The following is a 20,557-nucleotide window of genomic DNA, read 5'->3' as shown; positions in this document are numbered from 1 at the left end:
CAGGGACACGCTCTGGGATTCAAATCAACAACAATCTGGCGACTCATTCCTCTGCAGCCTGTGCGGCCTGTGCCAGTGTACCGCCTGTACCAGTGTACCGCCCCGCGGCCCCAGTCCCGTCCCCTGGTCGGTCGGGTCCCGGCACAGTCCCGGCGAGCGTCCCGACTGCCTGCTGTGTTTGCGGTCCCATCGTAACGCTCATAAGGAAATTGAAAAAGTTTCCGCGGGGCGGGCCGCGCGCCGCGGCGTCCTCCGTCGCCTCCCGCCCCGTCGGACCACCCGGACCACCCGGACCAGTCCGAGGGCAGTGTCGCAAGTAAGTAGGCAAACAGGCGAACATTCCCGCTTCCAAAGGGTTGTCGTCCTCGGCGTGCTCACTGGGCAACTTCTCGAGAGCAAAGCCGATATTGCGCATAGACTGGCAGGCGGAGGTTGGCAACCCTTTTGCCTACTTGTGTGGCGACACTGTACGGGGTGTCCCTTGGCGGCCCGGCGGCCTTCGGTGCCAAGCAGCCACGTGTCTGGTAGGGGTGCGGTACCCTCGGCTACGCATGCTGCGCTTACCTGTATCTGATGCTGTGGCCGGGCGTGGTGGGGGCGTGCTCCAGCCCCTGCAGCGCCCCCTACGAGGCGCGCCCCGCCGGCCCCGCCCCCGCGCGGCCCCCAGCCCCCCTGCCGACGCCCTGCGGGCCCTACGCCATGCCAGCGCGAGCCAGGCCAGCCAGGCCAGCGCGGTGCCCCGGACAGCGACGGCAGCGGCGGCAGCGGCCTAGGGGGCGTAGGGGGCGCAGGGGGCGTAGGGGGCGGGCCTCGGCGGCGGGTCGGCACGCAGTCGACGCAGTCAGCATGGCAGTCGCGGCCCTGGAACAGAACACAGTGGAGATTAGACACTCTTGCTACTTCAAAGTCTTTTTCCATTCAACAAAAATTCAGCGCGTTTCCCTTTCGAGCTCGACGTGGACGAGAGCCCTCTGCGGCTGGAGCCCTCGGCGGCCCTCGGCGGCCCTCGGCGGCCCTCGGCCCTTTGTCCAGCGACGCCCTGCCAGCCTCGCAGCCTCGCAGCCCTCCCAGCCCTGGCCCTTGACGGGCCATGGTAATTGCTTGTCCAGGCCGTTGTCATGGTAACGAATTCCTTTGCGGGCCGGCCCTGACTCGCCCTGACTCGCCCTGACTCGCCCTGACTCGCCCTGACTCGCCCTGACTCGCCCTGACTCGCCCTGACTCGCCCTGACTCGCCCTGACTCGCCCTGACTCGCCCTGACTCGCCCTGACTCGCCCTGACTCGCCCTGACTGCACATTTCCAAGGCACGGCCTCGGCCGGACCGCCCTGCTGCTGTTTCTGCTGCAGAGGGCGCGCTGCCTTGTAATCCCCAACACACACTACACGGCCTGCAGCGCGACGCAGCGCGGCGCAGCACCTGCAATTACCCGGCGGGGCTCGGCAGGGCCGCTTCAAAGTGTAGCGGCAGGCAGGAAGAGGGCCGTGGCCGGGGCGCCGAGGCCGGGGCGCGCAGAGCAGGCAGAGCAGGCAGAGGCCGCGCCGGTCAAGCACGCGCCACTGCGCCGACTCAAATTGGTTTCAAGCGGCCCCTTTTGTGGAGTGAGATTGGCGGACGGAGAGAGAAAGAGAGAAGCAGGTCGCGCGGCGGAGACGGGGAAAAAAGAGGGGAAGTGAGGGAGAGAGACGAACGGGTGGAACGGACTGGGCGATAAAAAGGGGTAGCCTCGCGCCAGGGGGCGGTCGGTGGCGGTGCGGGTATCTTCCCCACGGCGACACGGTTCTTATCTCACGCTGGTCGAACGCCGCGCGGGGGAAAAAGGGGGGGGGGAGATGAGCGCCGCGAACTGACAAATGCATGGCTGCCTCAAGTCAAACAACCCGCACCGCCAACCGACGGCGACCAAAGGGCGACGCACTGCCGGGCGCACCGCTACGCGCACCCCTTAGCGACGGGATACTCCATGAACGCAACAGAGGAGAGCGACGCAAAGACTCCTCGGAGCGCTCCACGGCTCCTCAATCCACACAGAGGCCACTAGAGGGGGCCGGAGGGGCTGTGTGCGCGCATCCGGCATAGCACACCGGACTTTGAGGGCGACCCACGGTGGCGTGGCGTGGCGCGTGCTCGGGCCCGGCCGCACAGTGCAGTGGACGACGAGGGCAAGGCCGGCAAGGCCCAGCCAGCCAGTCCGTCCGGCGCACGCTTTACGGCGTGGCTTGGCGTGGCTGAAAGAGCGCGGGAAGGGCGGGCGGGGACGCCTCACTGCTTCGCCCGAGGGGGTATGCGCTCTCTGAACCTGTGTACCGACTATTACGATATTACGCTCTATTACGCCACAAATTAATCGGAATTTAGCTAAAAACGGCCTAAAACACACCAAAATTGATAAAATTTTGACAATTTCGGCTATTACGCGACTAATACGCGACTATTACGCGTATTATTACGCGTGCTATTACAGATAGAGTGAACCGACTATTACGCGAGTGCATACCCCCTCGGCTTCGCCGCTTCGCTGCCTCGCTGTAGCGGCCCGGCCGGACAGAGAACACGCGCCGCTCCGCCGCTCCGCCGCTCCGCCGCTCCGCCGCTCCGCCGCTCCGCCGCTCCGCCGCTCCGCCGCTCCGCCGCTCCGCCGCTCCGCCGCTCCGCCGCTCCGCCGCTCCGCCGCTCCGCCGCTCCGCGCTCCGCCGCTCCGCCGCTCCGCCGCTCCGCCGCTCCGCCGCTCCGCCGCTCCGCCGCTCCGCCGCTCCGCCGCTCCGCCGCTCCGCCGCTCCGCCGCTCCGCCGCTCCGCCGCTCCGCCGCTCCGCCGCTCCGCCGCTCCGCCGCTCCGCCGCTCCGCCGTCCGCCGCTCCGCCGCTCCGCCGCTCCGCCGCTCCGCCGCTCCGCCGCTCCGCCGCTCCGCCGCTCCGCCGCTCCGCCGCTCCGCCGCTCCGCCGCTCCGCCGCTCCGCCGCTCCGCCGCTCCGCCGCTCCGCCGCTCCGCCGCTCCGCCGCTCCGCCGCTCCGCCGCTCCGCCGCTCCGCCGCTCCGCCGCTCCGCCGCTCCGCCGCTCCGCCGCTCCGCCGCTCCGCCGCTCCGCCGCTCCGCCGCTCCGCCGCTCCGCCGCTCCGCCGCTCCGCCGCTCCGCCGCTCCGCCGCTCCGCCGCTCCGCCGCTCCGCCGCTCCGCCGCTCCGCCGCTCCGCCGCTCCGCCGCTCCGCCGCTCCGCCGCTCCGCCGCTCCGCCGCTCCGCCGCTCCGCCGCTCCGCCGCTCCGCCGCTCCGCCGCTCCGCCGCTCCGCCGCTCCGCCGCTCCGCCGCTCCGCCGCTCCGCCGCTCCGCCGCTCCGCCGCTCCGCCGCTCCGCCGCTCCGCCGCTCCGCCGCTCCGCCGCTCCGCCGCTCCCGCCGCTCCGCCGCTCCGCCGCTCCGCCGCTCCGCCCGCCGTCCGCCGCTCCGCCGCTCCGCCGCTCCGCCGCTCCGCCGCTCCGCCGCTCCGCCGCTCGCGCCGCTCCGCCGCTCCGCGCGCTCCGCCGCTCCGCCGCTCCGCCGCTCCGCCGCTCCGCCGCTCCGCCGCTCCGCCGCTCCGCCGCTCCGCCGCTCCGCCGCTCCGCCGCTCCGCCGCTCCGCCGCTCCGCCGCTCCGCCGCTCCGCCGCTCCGCCGCTCCGCCGCTCCGCCGCTCCGCCGCTCCGCCGCTCCGGCCCGCGTCCGCCGCTCCGCCGCTCCGCCGCTCCGCCGCCCGCCGCTCCGCCGCTCGCCGCCGCTCCGCCGCTCCGCCGCTCCGCCGCTCCGCCGCTCCGCCGCTCCGCCGCTCCGCCGCTCCGCCGCTCCGCCGCTCCGCCGCTCCGCCGCTCCGCCGCTCCGCCGCTCCGCCGCTCCGCGCGCTCCGCCGCTCCGCCGCTCCGCCGCTCCGCCGCTCCGCCGCTCCGCGCTCTGCCGCGCTATCCCCGCGGGTTGCATGGCTGCCTGGCTGCCCCTGTGCTGCGCTGTGCTTTGTTCTGCCGCCGCGCGCCACTGAACGGCCGCACGGCCGAAGGCAACCGAAGGGCGATGCTGATGGCCGATCACTCCGGAGGCAGTCCACCGCACCGCACCGATACAACGACCCCGCCCCGCCCCGCCGGCGCCCCGCCACCCGGCGGCCCTGGCGTTAAAATATTGCGGCCGCACGCCGCACCTGCCGCAGCGCGTAGAGCCCCTTTCCCCGGCCGTCCTCGCGAGGGGAGGGAGGGGGAGGGGGAAGGGGGAATCCGCCGCCCTCTCCCACGTCTCGCATCGATCATCCGGGAAAAAAGGGAATGTCACAAGGAGTGACATTGTTTGTCATCTCCCGGGCGCCGCGCCGCGCCACGCAGACCGCTTTTCCTCTACGGAAAGGGTCCTGGAAGAGAGGCCAGGTGGAGCAGCCCGCCCGGCCACCACGCCCCGCACGCCCCGCCCCGCCCCGCCCGGCCACCACGCCCCGCCTCACCCCGCCACAGGAAGACCTGGGGTCACACACTAAACCGCACGACGTCCATGTCCCTTGGGCCCTTGGGGTCCGCGCGGTGGGGCCCCACCGAGCTCGACGCAGTTGCCCCCGGCCACCACCGCCACCGCCGCCGCGACCCCCCTCACCACGCACCCCAAAGCACAGAAAGGGAGCGGGCCTCACGCAAGGAGCTGTGAGTAATATTGGAGAGCAGGAAAACTGAGGCGCGTGTCTGCTACACTGCTCGCCTTTCGTCGCGCTGTCTCTGTCGCGCTCAGCCCGAGAGCATGCCGCGTGTCGTCGGCGTGCGAGAGAGACAGAGCGGCGACACGGCTCGCCGGAATCGCTCGGTCGGCACCGGCTGCTCCACTTGAATTATTTCGGCGACAAGTTCTCAGGCGGTGTTTTTGCCGGGAGAGGAGTGCTCTGTCGAGAAAAGAGTTCCCGAGGGAAGAGACAGGAGGATGGCAGGCTGCGGCTGCCGGCGGCCCAGGTGCTCCCGCCTGCTCCCGCCCACGGACGCCGTCGTGGCGTGGCGCCTGGCCCTGGCGGCCCTGGCGGCCCTAGCTGCCTGGTACGGCCCCCTGGGCTGTCCGCTGCACCACAACCCCGAGGCGGGGCGAGGGCGCGCGAGCCAGCCAGGGGGCAAGGTCCTTGACTGGAAGAATTCTCTCTCAAGGACGGCGAAGCGGCGAACCAAGGCTTTCCACTCCGGGCATGGACCGGGCGGGCGTCGCCATGGGACTGACTAGCCCCTCCCCTCCCCTGCCGTGGCGCCTCGCAGGCCGATCCCGCACAGAATGTTTCGTCGCCTGTCTCTCCTGCCTCTACGAAACATCTCACCAGCGTGCGCGATAGAGAGACAGACTATGGCACGACCGGTTACGAAACCACTCTCGGAATCATTCGGCAGTGTAGTCCCTCCTGCCTATCAATGCCTATTTGCTCGCGCGCCTCGTTTGGAAAATAATTGAAAACACACACGGTCCGTCCGTCCGTCCGTCGCCGTCCGCCTCTCTGTGGCACCACGGCACGCCACTGTATGGCCACTGTGGGGCTGCATGCGCTGCCGCTGGCTGAGCGAGCATGGCTGTTGCCGACCCGCCTCGACTCCCCCTCCCGCTTCCCCTCCCCGCCACCCCCCCCTGCCCCGCATCCCTTCGGATCGATTGCGGGCCGCTCAGCTGGCTGCCTGCCTGCCAGGGAGGGCCGGGGAGGGCCCTACCCCCACCCCTCGCTTCGTGCCTCGTCTAGTGAGGAAGGCCGGCAGAGCCAGAGAGCCGTGGGCACGCTGCACAGCACAGCCCGGCTGGAGACAAGATGTGTGTGTGTGTGTGTGTGTGTGTGTGTGTGTGTGTGTGTGTCTAAACCGGGTCGGCTGTGTCAGTCACAAGACGCCACAGGCTAGTGTTGTGAGGGTTTGGCTATCCGCACAGGCCATGCTCCCAAAAGGCGCTGCTGCTGACACAGGGCGGCAAATCCGCTACACTACACTGTGCGTGTGCGCGCGTCTGTCTGCTACACTGTGAATGTGCGCGCGTCTGTCTGCTACACTGTGAATGTGCGCGCGTCTGTCTGCTACACTGTGAGTGTGCGCGCGTCTGCCTGCTAAACTGTGAGTGTGCGCGCGTCTGTCTGCTACACTGTGAATGTGCGCGCGTCTATCTGCTACACTGTGAGTGTGCGCGCGTCTGCCTGCTAAACTGTGAGTGTGCGCGCGTCTATCTGCTACACTGTGAATGTGCGCGCGTCTGTCTGCTACACTGTGAGTGTGCGCGCGTCTGTCTGCTACACTGTGAATGTGCGCGCGTCTGCCTGCTACACTGTGAGTGTGCGCGCGTCTCTGTCTGCTACACTGTGAATGTGCGCGCGTCTGTCTGCTACACTGTGAGTGTGCGCGCGTCTGCTACACTGTGAATGTGCGCGCGTCTCTCTGCAGACATGTCCCCAACGAAAACGTTTTAAAATCGAAAGTGCCCGTCTGTGTGTCTGTGCGTGCGTCGCGTGTGCGGCACCGCACAATGAGAGGGCGGTTCATTGAACACTCGGGCCTCTGTGCCGTTCGGCCGTTCGGCACTTCGGCTGTTCGCTTCGGCCGTTCGGAAGGGCGCACCGACCCGCCGCTGCCACTCGCCTGTTTGCCCGGGCCTATGGCGGCCTATGGCGGCCTAGCCTCGCGGGGAGAACAAATTACCAATGAATTGATAATGAGGGACGATCCCCGGGATGGCGCGCCATGCGGCGCCATGGCGGTGGCGAGGGAAAAAGCGAAAGTGGCTTTGAAAGAGGCCGCGGAATGGGTCCGAGGCCCCCGCGCCCCCCGCGTCCCGTGCGCCATCCCCGCGGGCAACGAGGGGGTGGGGGTGGGGGAGGGGGTGCGTGCCGGCGACGCGGAGTTCCGCGCTTCCCGGACTTTGGCCGTCATTCCAGAATAAACACCGCGGAGCCCAATGAGGCCGATGAGGCCGCGGGCCGCGCCCGGTCGGTCTGATGGCACGGCATTATTTGCAGCCTGTCTCCCTCGCACTCACGGGGTGGCCCAACGGCAGCCTGCAGGGGTGCGACAGAGTCAGAACGACGCAAAGCGAGGCACTGTCGCGCTGTCCCGCTCTCGCGCTAACGATGTAACGAGGCCTGCGTCACGTCAGCCGCCCCGCCGGCCCCGCCGGCCTCGCCGTCGGACGGGGGTACGGGGGCGGGCGGCCCGGGGGCGGCCTCATGGCGGCTGGCTGTGGAGCCGGCGAATTATTCAGCGCCCCCTCCACTCCACGCACCGCGTCGCACCGCCGTGTACAGCTTGGCGGGGCGCGGCGGGGCGGGGCGGGCCACTGGGTAAAGGACGGCACCTGACGGCAAAGGTCGATCTGTTTCCACGCCGCGCTCCTCTTTGAATATGCTCAGCTCGAACGCCCCGCCCCGCCAACGAGACATCGATCGCATTGATCGGCGATGACAACATTCCTCGCCGCGGCCCCCTCTACGACTTCCCCTATATACTTCCGCCTGGGAAAAAAGATAATTGGGGGCAAGACGACGACGGCAGCAACCTTGACGTGCCCGGCAACAGGCCGCCCTGCCCGGCCCTGCCCGGCCCTGCCCCGTGCACGTCCACTCCAGGCGCGGGGCAGGGCAGGGGGCGGACGCCGGACAGGTCCATATCTGCCCCGCCAGAGGGGCCGGACTGGAGGACGACACGGAAGACTGGAAAGGGGTCACGGCATAACCGATGGCCGGCCCCGCTGCCTCGCTGCTGCACTGTAAAGCGCTGCGCTCGGGTACGGCGGCAGCGACCGGGTCCGGCAATGGCTATTCATTTGCAAAGTGGAGTCGTGTGCGACTTGGCAGTGCCGCCGTGCCCGAGGCCGTGCCGCCATCCCATTGGCGCGGGCCGCACCTGCCACGCCGTGGCGTGCCCTGCCCTGGCCAGCCGTACCGAGCCCTCTCACAAAATCCATGCAAAATTCATCTCTCTTTTGTGCGGGACGACTATCCGGAGCGGTCCGCATTGATTGGCGCTGCATGCGCTGCCCCCCCCCCCCTCCCGGCCGGTTCCGGCGCATCCCGGATAGCAGTCCGGGGCTGCAGGGATCGGAGGGCCTGGACTGGAATTCTGTACACACTAGCGACATCTCTCGGTATCGGTAAGTCGGCATTTACCGACTCCCGCCAAAAGTTATCGAAACCGCCATTCTGTACACTGCGTTACCGACTATCGAGTCGGTCGTCTGTCGCTAGTCGACTCGATAATTATCGGGCTCCCAAGACCGCCCGATAAGTGTTACCGACGGGTCGTTGTGACAGCTAGGCTGTCAAACCATTCTCAAACATTCGTTCTTAGTTGAGTGAATTGAAGAGTTTTTGAACCAAGAAAGTCACCAGGTACGAGTGGTTGCTAGGCAAGCTTCTGTTATGCATTCCTGTTTGAATTTGAACTACGTCTTACGCCGCTGCTTGTTTTGTTTTCGTTTTGCGAGGTTATGGTCGTTTGTTGTTTACTAATTTGTGTATTTCCATCTCTTAGGAATGGCTTTGGGATACGCCGCGTTCGACTTGATGTACCTAGAACATCGTGTTCAACGATTGGAACGTAAAGTCGAGACAAGAGCGTGGAGGGACACTCATGATCCTTTTGAACTTCATGATGATCGGTTCATTAAATTGTTTCGTCTGAGCCCAGACTTGGCTACAGAACTGGTGGAAGAACTGCGTCCTGCACTGGAACGTCAGCGGCCCTATGGAATTTCTGTAGAGCATCAGGTAAAATTTTTGGAAACTCTACTCTGTTAACTTTGCTTGCATTTTTGTCAGCATCCTCAGATGTGTGCGTGCCTTGTATTGCAGGTGTTGGCTGCGTTAAGGTTCTATGCCACAGGATCATATCAAGAAGCTGTTGGAGAGTCATATGATCTTGCACTCAGCCAGCCCTCTATTAGCCGTTGTGTGAGGGATGTAACAAACGCCATTAATCAGCGACTTCTCCGAAGATGGGTGAAGTTTCCTATGACTCCTAATGATCGTTATGCAGCCAAGTTGAAATTCCAGAATGCACCTCAGCCTTTTCCGGGAGCAATTGGTGCCATGGATTGCACTTACATTCATATTTTGGGTCCGAGTCAAAATGAAGAAGCCTTTGTAAACCACCATGGTGATCACACCCTCAACGTCCAAGCTGTGAGTCAATTTCTTTGTCGGTCAGATAAACCTCAGCACCACGACACCTCCCCTGTGATAATTGTTTGGTTTTTCAGATTTGTGACCCTGACTTTAAGCTGTTGAATGTGAATGCTCGCTATCCTGGTGCCAGAAATGATTATTTCATTTGGAGCAACTCAGCAGCTCAGCGAGCCATGAGGCGCCTGTATCAAAATGGTGAACGAGAAACCTGGCTTATAGGAGATGATGGCTATTTTGTAGAACCTTGGTTAATGACACCTTTGAAGCATGAAAGGGTTGGCACTCCAAGGTTTCGTTATAATGAAGCCTTGTGCAAAGCCAGATGTGTTATTGAGCGGTGCTTTGGTGTCTTCAAAGCACAGTTCAGGTGTTTATCTGCTCAGAGGAAATTGATGTATGATCCAGAAATGGCGGGCAAAATAGTTAATGCATGTGCTGTATTACACAACATGAGATTGGAAAATAATTTGCATGATGTGGAAGTTGATCCAGAAGAAGTAGAACTTCATCGTCGAGCTCATCGACCCAACCCAAGAGATGAGAGAGATGACAATGATCAGCCTCTGACTATGAGGGCTCAAGGGATAAGGGTTCAAGAGCGTCTAATAGCCAGGCACTACTCTTAAAAGTGTATGGCGCTCCTTGTGGAATGTGTCTGCAGCTTTTGGGAAGGAGAACAAAATATGCCCGTCTTTCTGTTTTTTACTGTATTTACAACAAAAGGGGTTGATACGTGTTTTAGGAGTTGCTGCTCCCTAACTAGCCTCGTATTGACTCAAGGCTGACTGTGATCATCTATGTCTGACCCCTTTCAATATTCATGAAATGAAAATGGAAGGAGCCCAAGTTTTGTGATATGTTTTTAGTGCCCTCTTGGAGCACCATGTGAGCGCACTCTAAATGTCTTATGGTGAAAGGCTGCACCAACATATTATGGTGGAGATTTTCTCCACAATACAAACAAAATTCGACAAAATATCTATCAGGTACAATGAATTTTGAGAGGAACATTATGAAGTAAGCTGCACCATCATAATATGGAGACCTGCCATTGTAAGACTTCTAGAGTGTCTTTTTTTATACTGGCCCTGTACTCCACTTTCCGAATTATTTTGGTGTTCATATATAATGTATGATTGAATAAAGAAAGAAAGTGACAATATTTTTTGTATTTTATTTATTTATTTATTCTATTTTCTACTAGAGTTGATTTAATTTATCTAATAACAGAGTCATAACATCCGTCATTTTCCCATACGCAGTCATTAATCTCTCATCGTTTTGAGCTTGCAGCTCAATCCGCCGCTGCTCATTGGCAGCCTGCAAAAGTGCTGCGTCCCCTTGCTTTTGTGCTGCCTCCGCCTGCATTTGTGCAGCCTCAGCTTGTTTCATTGCTGCCTCTGCAAGAAGCTGCAAAAATATAAGACACAAATTAAGAAACTTTTGGTCGAACTTTGATGGTAAATTCCATGTCACTCATGAAAAGTAAATTTACCTGCATCGCTGCGGTCTGGTTACCACACAGCTCTTGAAAATTCTTCCTCGCAACCTCTAGTTGCACCCCGATCCGCTCCTTGCTTGGATTTTTGGGGTTCTTTGGCTTTCTTTGAGTTTCTGTAAGAAAAGTAAAGTAGTTGTAATAAAACGAAAGGAAGAATAAAGACTTTACTCCACTTGCAGCTGCTGTTAATTCACATACTGGTTTGGGATGCAGTCTGTTGCTGTTGTCTTCTCAAAAATGTTGAAGTCCCACTTGTGGTTGGCTTAGGCTCCTCCTGATCCTGATCCTGATCAACCCAGTCAGCACCCTCAATCTGATTGTCCAAGGTACCTGAAAAAACAAAAAGTTTGAGCCAATTTTGGTTGTACTTGGTGAATCCTAATCTTCAGATCAAAGCTGTAATATTTTCATACTTACAAATTGTGGATTGGTCATCCATATTTTCCAATTGTTCACTATCCAACTCTACAAGTATGACCTCTCCATTGACTAGTCTCTGCTGCAGCTCCTGGCAACGTTAAAAGAAAGAATTAGGACGGAAGAGAAATTGTGGTTGTGGAATGTTATTTTTTCAATACTTCATGAACCTACATTTTCTTCCACTAGGGTGTCGAGCACCGCACTGCCCTCTGAATACTCTTTTCCATAGATTGCCACCACCTTTTGCTCCAGCTCGGTGAGAGGTGTGGTGGTGATCTCCTTATTCCCTGTTGCTGCCCGATCCTTCCGGTTCCCAGCAGCTTTTGCTGTAGCCTTCGACTTGATATCTCGCCAGCTCTGTGCAGTTACAAACACTTATGAATTCTTAATACAAACCGACTAAGGGTCATATATTGTAAGGTACACTAATATAAAAACACTTACCACTTGCCACTGCTCTACCTCTTTCCTCCCGCCCAACTTATTTAGGATCCCAGCAAGCTCCTCCCACATCTCCTCCCTTGTCCGGGTCCCATCATAGCCCATTTGGGCTCCCCGGGCAAACTTTGGGTGCTCACACATGTATCGCACCATTTCCTTGGTTTGAACAGCATTGATTCTGCTGCAGCGAGTCCTGTTGATTTACAGAGATATTCATTAGATTCTAAGAAACAATGACGCACTTTCCCTTTTTCTCATATTTTTAATAGATTCCTACTTTACAGCATCATTTTTTAATGGAGAGATAGTTAATATCATAATCCAAACTGATACAATTGGTGCACTTTGCACTCTGTTCAAAAACAATATTTCTACTCACTAAGCGGACAATTTTTGTACCTGCTAGATGCAGTTTTGTGCACATCAAAATCCAAAGACAAAATTGTATCTTAACAGAGAAAAATAGTATTTACAGAGACAGGAGCCAAATTGTCTTTGAATTCACATGTGCACACAACCTACAAAATTGTGGGCATTTAGTGTGTAGCTGCTGACAAAATATAGGAGCTACTTACTTTTTAGATGATTCAGCAGACATTTTTCACTTCAAAATACACCAAAGAAAAATAAAGACAATAAACCTAACACACTTCTCTACGGGCACTTCTCACGAACAACGACTTCTCTCCAACACAAACAGAGCAGACGCCTCAACAAGTTCAAACCTGCCCAACCGCATTCGTCATCACCATTCCTGATCACTCCCGCATGTCTCGTTTGCTGATTGGCCCAGCCGTCATAGCCTCACGCGGGGAGGCACGCAGTCGCTACCGACGAGCTGACGTCACGGATCTCTCGGTTGCAGTATCGATCCTCGGTAAAGCACGAGTACAGAATAGAGGTCCTCCAATGCTGACGTCACGAAGCTCACTGAGTGGCAAAACCGCGCGAGAATTCGAATGCGAAGACGGCGGTGGGTCAGGATTTATTCGGGTATGCGAACACGTAGGTGGCTGACTGAGTTTCAAGACTCATTATCACGACTCAAAATATATTTTCTGTAACCAAAGTCTGCGATTTATGCGTCCATTTCTTAAGACATTGTCAAACACCGGCCCCGGCGCCGACTCCAGATTCAAACTCGCGCGCTCCCTGCCACTCAGTGAGGAAAGTGAGGATGGCCCGGTATCGCCTCTATGTTTTAAATCCGACGACAACTCTTCTACCACTGTTCGTAGAATTCCTCTTAAGGAATTTTGAACATCAAACAACGCTCTTTAAATGAATTTCCAACGAAATAGCGAAAATTAAAGTGGGATTGGTTTTTGGCCGAGGAAGGCGGCGTGAGTGTCACGTGACCAATGGAGGATCTCTATGGCAGATTCGATAGTGGTCGGTAACGCAACCGATGTGCCTCGATAACTTACCGATACCGAGAGATGTCGCTAGTGTGTACAGAATTCCAGTCCCCCGGACGGCAGGGCAAATATTGAAATACCGAGGAGCGGCCACGGCGCTACTACACTATGCCGGCCCGTGCCTTGCCGGCCCGTGCACCGCGGCAGGGCGGCGGGGCGGCAGGGGAGGACGCTCAAAGACAAAGTGCCAACTCGCCTGGAATGTGTCCCGTCCGTTTTTCAGGGTTATTTTCCCTCCCGATGTTGTCGTTTTTCCCTCTGCCTGGCTGCCTGGCTGCCGCCTTTCTTTGACGGTGTGCTTCCCTCCTGCTCGTACTCGAGATAGCAGCCCGGCGCGCCATCGCCAACGAGCCGCGAGCGGGGCGCGCGGGGGGCGCTGTATGTAGTGTAGTGGCAGTACTTGTCGCGGGTTAACTCGCCGGCGCGAGGATCGCCGTAATACTACCAACCGCGAAGCCGCGAACAAGACTCGGGAGGTGGAATAGAAAAGTTGCCGCTTGCTTCTCTCTCGCGCGCGCCGCGGCTACGCGGCGCCGGCGCCACGTCGGGCCAAAAGCACCATTTTCGAGCCCCCCCCCCCCCTTTCCCCCGCCTGCTTTGTCCCGCTGTTTTATCGCCGTGCCGTGTACGATGAAACGCAGGGGAGTGGCAAGGCGGCAAGGGGTCGGGGGATGGCCGAGGGTTTACGGTGCGGTGTGCGTGCGAGTGAGGGGAGGAGGGGAGGGCGGGGCTACAAAAACTCAATTCCCGCTCTCGGGTTCAAATACCGCCTTGCACGCCTTTACCTAAACTGCACAGGGTAGGCCGGCCGGTCGCCCCGCCCCGCGCCCTTGGTTTGCCTGTACGTGTTTGGGGGCTGCGGGGCTGCGGGGCCTGGCGGCGGAATCAAACCAACCAACCGACCAACCGGTTGCGCGACACGCATCACGCGTGCTCGTCACGGCCGGCATTCCGAACGACACGCTTCGTCGCGCTCTCTCTCCCTCTCTCGCACCCTTACGGGACGCCCCGTGAGCGCGAGAGGGACGGAGCGACGAAAGGCACTGCGTTCTAAATCAGTCAGCTGCCGCTGCCTCCTGACGATGTGTGTTTCTCCGCAGAGCCCGTCGTTGTGCGGAATGAAATCGGCACTCGATCGCTATTTTTGGCCATCATGATGTGCGGCCCTCTCTCTCTCACTCTCCTTCTCCGCGGCCGCGGGGCGCAAATTGTTTCGGCGGCGAAAGTGACTCCAGTGACGCGCTCCCCGCGCCGCGGCCTCTCCGCGGCCTCTCCGCGTCGCCGCGCCTCTCCCAACAGGAAAGCCATCCGCGGGAGTAAAACGGGCGCGTCATCCCTGTCCCACGCCGTTTCGCTTTCTCCCTCTCACCGGGACACGCCCCGGCCGGGGCTCGGAGGGATGGGGGGCTACAGGATCAACAAGATGAATTTTTCATGAGAGGTAGTGGCGTCGCCGCTCTGTATCGAGTGTGAATATTGCACACATTGCAGCAGCGGGAGAGAGGACGGCGACGTCAGGCGGCTCGGAAGTGTGAGTGTGTACGTGCGTGCGTGTGAGTGTGTGTGTGAGAGAGAGAGGACTGTGTGTGCGCGTGTGGCGTTCTTGCGACGAGAGGCACGGGTTTGAGCCGATCCAGCACGGCCAGGCAGTGCCTGATTGGCAGAGCGGCAGAGCAGCCCCGCGGGGGGCACAAGGCACAAGGGACTTGAAGGGGCCGAATGGACGGGGGGCTTTTACCGCGTGTCATCGCGACAGGTGGGGCAGGGGGAAACCCCCAGCTCGCTCCACCCCGCCCCGCCACGCCACGCCCCGCCACGTCGCGACTCTCGGCGGCAGGGCGGGGCAGGGCCTGCGTGAAGGGCATGTTATGAGAATGGACCTCCACGCCGTGCCGTGCCGTGCCGTGCCGTGCCGGGCCGAGTCGTGCCGCGCGGCCGCTAAATGTATGGAAAGTAAAACAATTTACTTTATGAGTGCGGCCCGCCTCGCTCCGCGCCTCGCCTTGCGCTTGCGACGCTCTCGCGGCAAGGCTCGCGGCAAGGCTCGCGGCCCGCCCGAAAAAGGACGAAACGCAAAAAGCAACAACAAGGCACGTTGCAGCTTGTACTACCCGAGCTCGACGACATCACGTCGTGTCTACACGGCCACTGCTGCCGCGGAGGCTCGCAAAGGCGTGGGAGGCGCTGGCCACGGAGTCTCGCCGGGCTGCAAAAATTGCTGGAAACGGCATATCTAGGCCGCGGAGACCCGCGGGGCCTCCCCAACCCCGGCCCGGAATCGCGCATCGCACATCGCGCAGACCAAATGGATATTTGACGAAGTGGGGCGGACATGGCCGAGCCACTCCCCGCCCCGCCCCGCCACTGCCAGCAACAAATGACCGCACGGCACGCCACCGCGCGGCCACGCACCGCCGCTACAAGTGAGACTGCACCACCACCACACCACACCACGCCGATGATCTGCCCTGTGTAGGTGCGCGCTCTGGCTGCCCTGGCCAGCCCTTCGCTCTCGGGGCCCTTCCCTTCGGCCTTCGGGCAGCCCTGCGCAGCCCTGCAGCGCCCTACGGCGCCCAATCCCGGCAGCGGCTCCAGGGAAGGGGGCCCCGCCCTCCGCCCGCCACCACCCACCGCCTGCACTTGACGACTTCCCCCCAGGAGATACAGCGACCGGCCCGTGCCTGGCCGTGCCTGGCCGTGCCCAGCCCTGCCGCGGACACCGGGAAGTGCCTCAGTAGCGCCGCCCGAGGGGGCGGGGGTAGGCAACCCAGGCAACCCATCGAGTGGAAGGGAGAGCCGTCCGGAGGGTTGCCTACCTCGAGGTGGTGAGTTCGATACTATGATTGAAAGCGTATACGCAGTCAGGCGCACGCGTGTGCGCACACACTAACATACACACAAGCGAACGAGCGCGCGTGCGACCTCTCAACAGACGCCTTAACCGCAACTCCCCCAACCTCCCCCACCCCTTCGACCCCCGAGCCAACGACACAGACGACACACGACAGTCGGTAGAGGACAGCGCTTGACAAAGTGCGCGGCCGTCAACCCGCCCCGCCCCGCCCCGCCCGCTGGCTGTACTAATTGTAAATGGGGTGGAGCACGCTCTTTGTGGCCAAATTAAGGCATTGCTGGCATGGCCATTTTAGCCAACCGCTGCGAGCGTTCAGTCGGACGGAGCGGCGCGGCGCAGCAAGGCCCCCCTAGCCTAATGATAGCGCGGGAACCGGCAGGCCCGGCAGTCCCGTTCCGCCGCGTCGCACACGGAACACCGAAACACAAAGGCCAAAATAAATGAAACAAATGCAAGACTCACCAGCTAGTCGGAGGCGCTGCAGCCTCGAAGATGACAGGAAGCACGACACACGACGGACTGGCGAACGCACGCGCGCACGCACACGCACGCGCACCAACACACACGAACGCGTGCACTATCACGCGGCGAGGTCCTGGTGACCAGTGAGGGCGCGAGGCGCGAGGCTTGAGGGGCGGGGGTATCCAAGGTATCCAAGAGGGCGTCCGGTTCAGGTATCCTGGAAAACGAGAGAGATATTCAAGAAGCCGTCTGCGATTCAAACCCAAAACCGGTGCAGCGAACTTTGCCTGGCAAACGAGCGCGGATCCAAAGGGAATGACAATTGCCCCCCCCCCCTTTTCCCCGGACTCCTAGATAGCCACCTGAAAGGTACTACATAGAAAAAATACCAACACTTTACCCTTGTAAGTAAGCAAAAGGGGCTTCTTTGCTCACACACACACGCACACACACGCACGCACACGCGCGCGCGGCTCTGCCGCTGAACATGGTTCAACTAATTTAGTCGACTGCTGATGCGCGCTGCGTCGCGGAGTCGCGGCTTGGCATGCCCACGTGGCTAATCCGAACCTCATCTCGGGCGCCGCACGACCGCGTTAAATTTGAAAATGTCACTGTGACGGCAACCCCAAAAAAGTGCTTATTGCGACGCGACAATAGGAATTTTAACGTCACACTCAGCTCCAATGGGACGATGTGCTGGCGCACTACTGCACCCGTAGCCTGGCCCTATTTTGTTTGTACCAGCGAATAACCAGAAAATATTTAATATTCGCGGGTAGCGTGCTTGCGAGTAGCAGGGCCTCGTTGATGTCACTGGCCATGCTGGCCTTGCTGGCCGTTAGAACGCCCTCCCCTCCGGCTCTCCAGCCGGCCCCGATGTGCCCCAATCTGCGGTTCGGCCGACTGACCCACGGCACGGCGACCCGATTCCGGAACACACACACACACACACGTGTGTCCCTCGGTCCGCTGCACCTGGCCGACGGCCTCGGTGACGGCTTCGGTGACGGCGACGGCCTGCCTGCGCTGCGCGCTCCGCACTCGCACGCCCGAGGTGGCCGTGCCGCCGTGCCACCGTGCCGCGCACGGGTCACCATGCTGGCGCGGAGGTCGGGTCAGGCCAGTCAGGTGGGATATGGACCGCGGCATACCGCGACACTGGGACTCGGACACGGCGTGACGTCACACGACGAGCACGTCGCCAGCAGCAGCTTGTCCTGGCCACTCGGCCGTGCCGCGCGCGCGGGCCGCACGCCGCGCGAGAAGGACAAGGACGGAAGGGCCGACGGGGATACAAAATGGTGGCTACACAACACGGCCCACGGCCCACACCGTGTTCGCCCGTTCGGCCTTGTCGGGGCGCTAGTGCCTCACCGTGCAGAGTCCGCAGGGGCTGTCCGTCGGTCTGCCCGCGTCCACGGCAGCGTCCACGGCAGCGCGCAGAGGCAGGGTCCGCACACAATCCTTTTCGCCCTGGCCAAAGCCCACAAAGCCCGATGCGAGACGGAACAGCGCAGGCGATGTTCTCCCGTCGACCTGCCAGCGTCGTAACTCCGAAACAACTGACTGTCGAGGCAGCGGCAGTGGCGGAGGCGATGGCGGCGCAACCACCCCCTCGTGCCTCCAGCCCCGCCGCGCCCCGCCCCGCTGCGGCACTCACCCTCTCCAGGGGCTGCGTCCGCGATCGCCCCCAAAAGTACCCCAGCCTCGGCTTCGTGCAAGCTCCCCGTCCTACAGCCCCACCGGGGTGCACCGGGACTCGGGTTTCTGGGCGCCGTCGCTGCCGGCCGGGCCTTCCCTGTGCTGCATGAAGGCCTTAGCCTGCTTCGCCCAGCTTCGCCGCGCCCCGGAGAGGTTGGCCGGCCGCGCGCTTCGGAGGCCTCCGCCCTGGATGGGTGTGACTAAAGCGCGGGGTGCGTTCCGCGGCGCCACGCAGCGCGCACCGTCTCCCTCGCTCCTCCGCGCGCGCAGCGGGTGCGAGCGAGACGGACGGCCAGCCAGAAGCGCCACCGGCGACGCCACCAACCCCACCAACCACGCAGCGCTGCAGCGCCACCATGGCGGCGGCCGCGGCGTCGCGGCGCCTTCGGACCGCCTCGGACGCGCAGCGCGCCGCCCTCTGTCGGGGCAGGGGCGTACTCGGTGCGCGAGCCACCCCGCCACCCCCGAGTCTAGAGCCGGAGCCTGCCACTGCTCTGCCAGCGACGGTCAATACACGGCACGGCACCTCGCTCTTCGCCTCGCGCTCCAGAGACAGCCGCCTGCTTGCCTCGCTCTCTCTCTCTCTCTCGCTCCCACGCGCAGGGCGAGCCGGGACCAGCAGCAGCCCGGCGACAAGGACGGAGCAACGGAGCCGGAGCTGAACCCTGGCCCTGCGCCTGCGGCCCCAACGCGCAGCCGCGACACAGTTGCATCGAACGAGAGAGAGGAGTCCCAGGGCTCCCTCCCCCTTCCAGTAATCCTTCCCTCTTTCAATTCGTTCGTCTCATTTCTCATAGAAGAGAGGCGGTCGGCGAGACTCGAGACTTAAACCCCAGGGTGAAAGGGCGGGAACAAAGAAGCAAAGAAATGGACTGACAGTTCCAGGTATTAGTCGTGGGAGCCTGATCAGAGTGGTACTTCCCCTTCCCTTCAACAATGCATTAGATTGTTTGGGAACACCGAAATAAAAAAAAACAAGTCTCCACAAAATTATTTTTATTACCAATTTAATACAAGAAGTACAAAGTGGAATAGTATGGTCGTATCACAATTGGTCGATAATACAATTCAGTTCAAGACCTTTGTTCAAATATATCAAATTTATGAGATACAACATCAAAGTATAGCAAGAAACTTGAATACTGAAAGAAACAAATCTTGAGGGACAAAAAAATATGTGAGGAAAAACACCTGTCCTTTCACATAAACATATCATCATAACCAGGAGGGGGCAGATGGTCCGGATCAGGATTGAAGCCTCCTCTTCCACCACGTCCAGCTCCGGGTGGGAAAACAGGATCAAATCGTGCACCAGGTACCCGACCCCTGTAGATTGTGCAGAAAAATATACATAAATGACAAAAGTAGATTACTTATCACCTCTAGTAGAATAAATTACTATGTTTGGTACAACAAACCTGGGTAATCCTCCCGGTGGTAGCATTCCTCTTGGACCATGGAATGGATCAAAGAGCATTCCACCCGCTCCTCCCCGGCCAGGTCCACCAATTCCAAGAGGATCCAGATCAGAACGGCCATAGTTGAACGGGCTGAAACAACAAAAGACCCAAAGTATAAGATTGTTGAAAAAAAATATTTAGACCATAAAATGCATCAAGTGGTAATGACTCACTCAACAGAATGAGGAAAACCACTAGGTCCACGAATTCCTGAACCTCCTGAACCTGGTACTCTCAGTGGGTCATAGCGGTCATGCTCCAGTGCTGAGGGATGTCCCTGACTAGGGTTTTCAGTGGGTGTTTGTGTCATAGCCTCAGATGACACTTTCTTGGTGACTGGCTCAACGAGCTCTTTACGAATGCGCTCAACTAGGCTAACATGAGATGGCACCATTGTTCCCACATTGCCTGTGGTTGCAGAAACCACCTCGCCCACATTAACAGCAAGGTTGGAAACATTTAAATCTGAAGTACGCTACAATGTTTGAGAGAAGAGATCAGACATTCATACTAACTCAGTGAAAAAGCAGGCTCATATAACAATTACAAGATATATCTTACCAACAAATTAAAAATCAGGGTGTCATCAGCACGAACTCCTCTTAAAATGTAAAGGTCTCCGCCATACACATAGCGGAGAGAATAAGTCTCTGAATTACTCCAACCAGATGGAAGTAATTCACTTCCATTTTCGTTTCCTGACAACGATTTCTGCAACAGAGACAGGATCGGTAAAGACTCAATGAACAAAGTAACACTAGAAATGGGGACTGAACCCAAAAGTGCCAACACTAAAAAAGAACCAAGATGCAAGAACAAAAAGCATCTCAAAACGAAGAAATGACAAAGATTTATTATTGAAAGCAAGAGAGAAGTCGTTGGACGAACTTACATCGTCACCCACACCGATGCACCGGAACCCAAATTTTGTGAGAAACCAATGCACGAGAACTACTAATACATCATCTTTGCGTTTGATTGCGTCTGAGACCAATTGAAAACTTAATTCCAAGCCAAAAGTATCGGAAGACATTATTGAAAAACGAGCTAGAAAAGCTACGAAATTGTGCAACAACTACAATGTTTTTGTTGTTATGGACTGAAAACTCCAGGTATATTTTTCATACACATGGAAAGAAGGTATGAGAAATGGCTGGTGGCAGGTAGGTG

General features: G+C 59.7%; 3 protein-coding genes and 1 long non-coding RNA gene across 4 annotated transcripts; 1 reads left to right on the top strand and 3 right to left on the bottom strand.

Annotated features, from left to right (window-relative positions):
- Positions 1–772: 772 nt before the first annotated feature.
- LOC117649699 lies at positions 773–17,778 on the bottom strand. The gene is made up of 3 exons (XR_004587989.1): positions 17,601–17,778; positions 16,224–16,440; positions 773–861 (listed from the first exon to the last, which is right to left on the bottom strand). It is a non-coding gene; the product is annotated as an uncharacterized LOC117649699 (long non-coding RNA).
- LOC117649697 (putative nuclease HARBI1) lies at positions 8,098–10,231 on the top strand. Its single transcript, XM_034392665.1, has 4 exons — positions 8,098–8,332; positions 8,475–8,710; positions 8,795–9,124; positions 9,202–10,231. The coding sequence occupies exons 2-4, from the start codon at positions 8,477–8,479 to the stop codon at positions 9,751–9,753; spliced, it is 1,116 nt and encodes a 371-aa protein (XP_034248556.1). The 5' UTR covers positions 8,098–8,332; positions 8,475–8,476; the 3' UTR covers positions 9,754–10,231.
- On the bottom strand, positions 10,311–12,216 carry LOC117649698. Its single transcript, XM_034392667.1, has 7 exons — positions 12,065–12,216; positions 11,493–11,682; positions 11,220–11,405; positions 11,046–11,136; positions 10,827–10,958; positions 10,623–10,741; positions 10,311–10,537 (listed from the first exon to the last, which is right to left on the bottom strand). The coding sequence occupies exons 1-7, from the start codon at positions 12,085–12,087 to the stop codon at positions 10,328–10,330; spliced, it is 951 nt and encodes a 316-aa protein (XP_034248558.1). The 5' UTR covers positions 12,088–12,216; the 3' UTR covers positions 10,311–10,327.
- Positions 17,779–18,906: 1,128 nt separating the features above from the next.
- Positions 18,907–20,520, bottom strand: LOC117649030 (proteasome inhibitor PI31 subunit). The gene is made up of 5 exons (XM_034391397.1): positions 20,280–20,520; positions 19,949–20,098; positions 19,561–19,862; positions 19,346–19,477; positions 18,907–19,253 (listed from the first exon to the last, which is right to left on the bottom strand). The coding sequence occupies exons 1-5, from the start codon at positions 20,418–20,420 to the stop codon at positions 19,127–19,129; spliced, it is 852 nt and encodes a 283-aa protein (XP_034247288.1). The 5' UTR covers positions 20,421–20,520; the 3' UTR covers positions 18,907–19,126.
- Positions 20,521–20,557: the final 37 nt, after the last annotated feature.

Source organism: Thrips palmi, unplaced genomic scaffold, assembly GCF_012932325.1.
Source record: "Thrips palmi isolate BJ-2018 unplaced genomic scaffold, TpBJ-2018v1 HiC_scaffold_4, whole genome shotgun sequence".
NCBI lineage: Eukaryota > Metazoa > Arthropoda > Insecta > Thysanoptera > Thripidae > Thrips > Thrips palmi.
The sequence above is the reverse complement of the archived record's forward strand: the minus strand, read 5'-3'. Positions and strand labels throughout refer to the sequence as shown.

What these genes read in the sequence shown, in the direction of transcription:
- LOC117649697 (XM_034392665.1), top strand. Translation starts at nt 8,477, where the DNA reads ATGGCTTTGGGATACGCCGCGTTCGACTTGATGTACCTAGAACATCGT. An exon ending in GAATTTCTGTAGAGCATCAG is followed by an intron (nt 8,711 to 8,794) that starts GTAAAATTTTTG and finishes CTTGTATTGCAG; the next exon opens with GTGTTGGCTGCGTTAAGGTT. An exon ending in ACACCCTCAACGTCCAAGCT is followed by an intron (nt 9,125 to 9,201) that starts GTGAGTCAATTT and finishes TTGGTTTTTCAG; the next exon opens with ATTTGTGACCCTGACTTTAA.
- LOC117649698 (XM_034392667.1), bottom strand. Translation starts at nt 12,087, where the DNA reads ATGTCTGCTGAATCATCTAAAAA. An exon ending in ACACCCTAGTGGAAGAAAAT is followed by an intron (nt 11,137 to 11,219) that starts GTAGGTTCATGA and finishes TAACGTTGCCAG; the next exon opens with GAGCTGCAGCAGAGACTAGT. An exon ending in GGATGACCAATCCACAATTT is followed by an intron (nt 10,959 to 11,045) that starts GTAAGTATGAAA and finishes TTGTTTTTTCAG; the next exon opens with GTACCTTGGACAATCAGATT.
- LOC117649030 (XM_034391397.1), bottom strand. Translation starts at nt 20,420, where the DNA reads ATGTCTTCCGATACTTTTGGCTTGGAATTAAGTTTTCAATTGGTCTCA. An exon ending in GCATCGGTGTGGGTGACGAT is followed by an intron (nt 20,099 to 20,279) that starts GTAAGTTCGTCC and finishes TCTCTGTTGCAG; the next exon opens with AAATCGTTGTCAGGAAACGA. An exon ending in CCCTGATTTTTAATTTGTTG is followed by an intron (nt 19,863 to 19,948) that starts GTAAGATATATC and finishes CAAACATTGTAG; the next exon opens with CGTACTTCAGATTTAAATGT.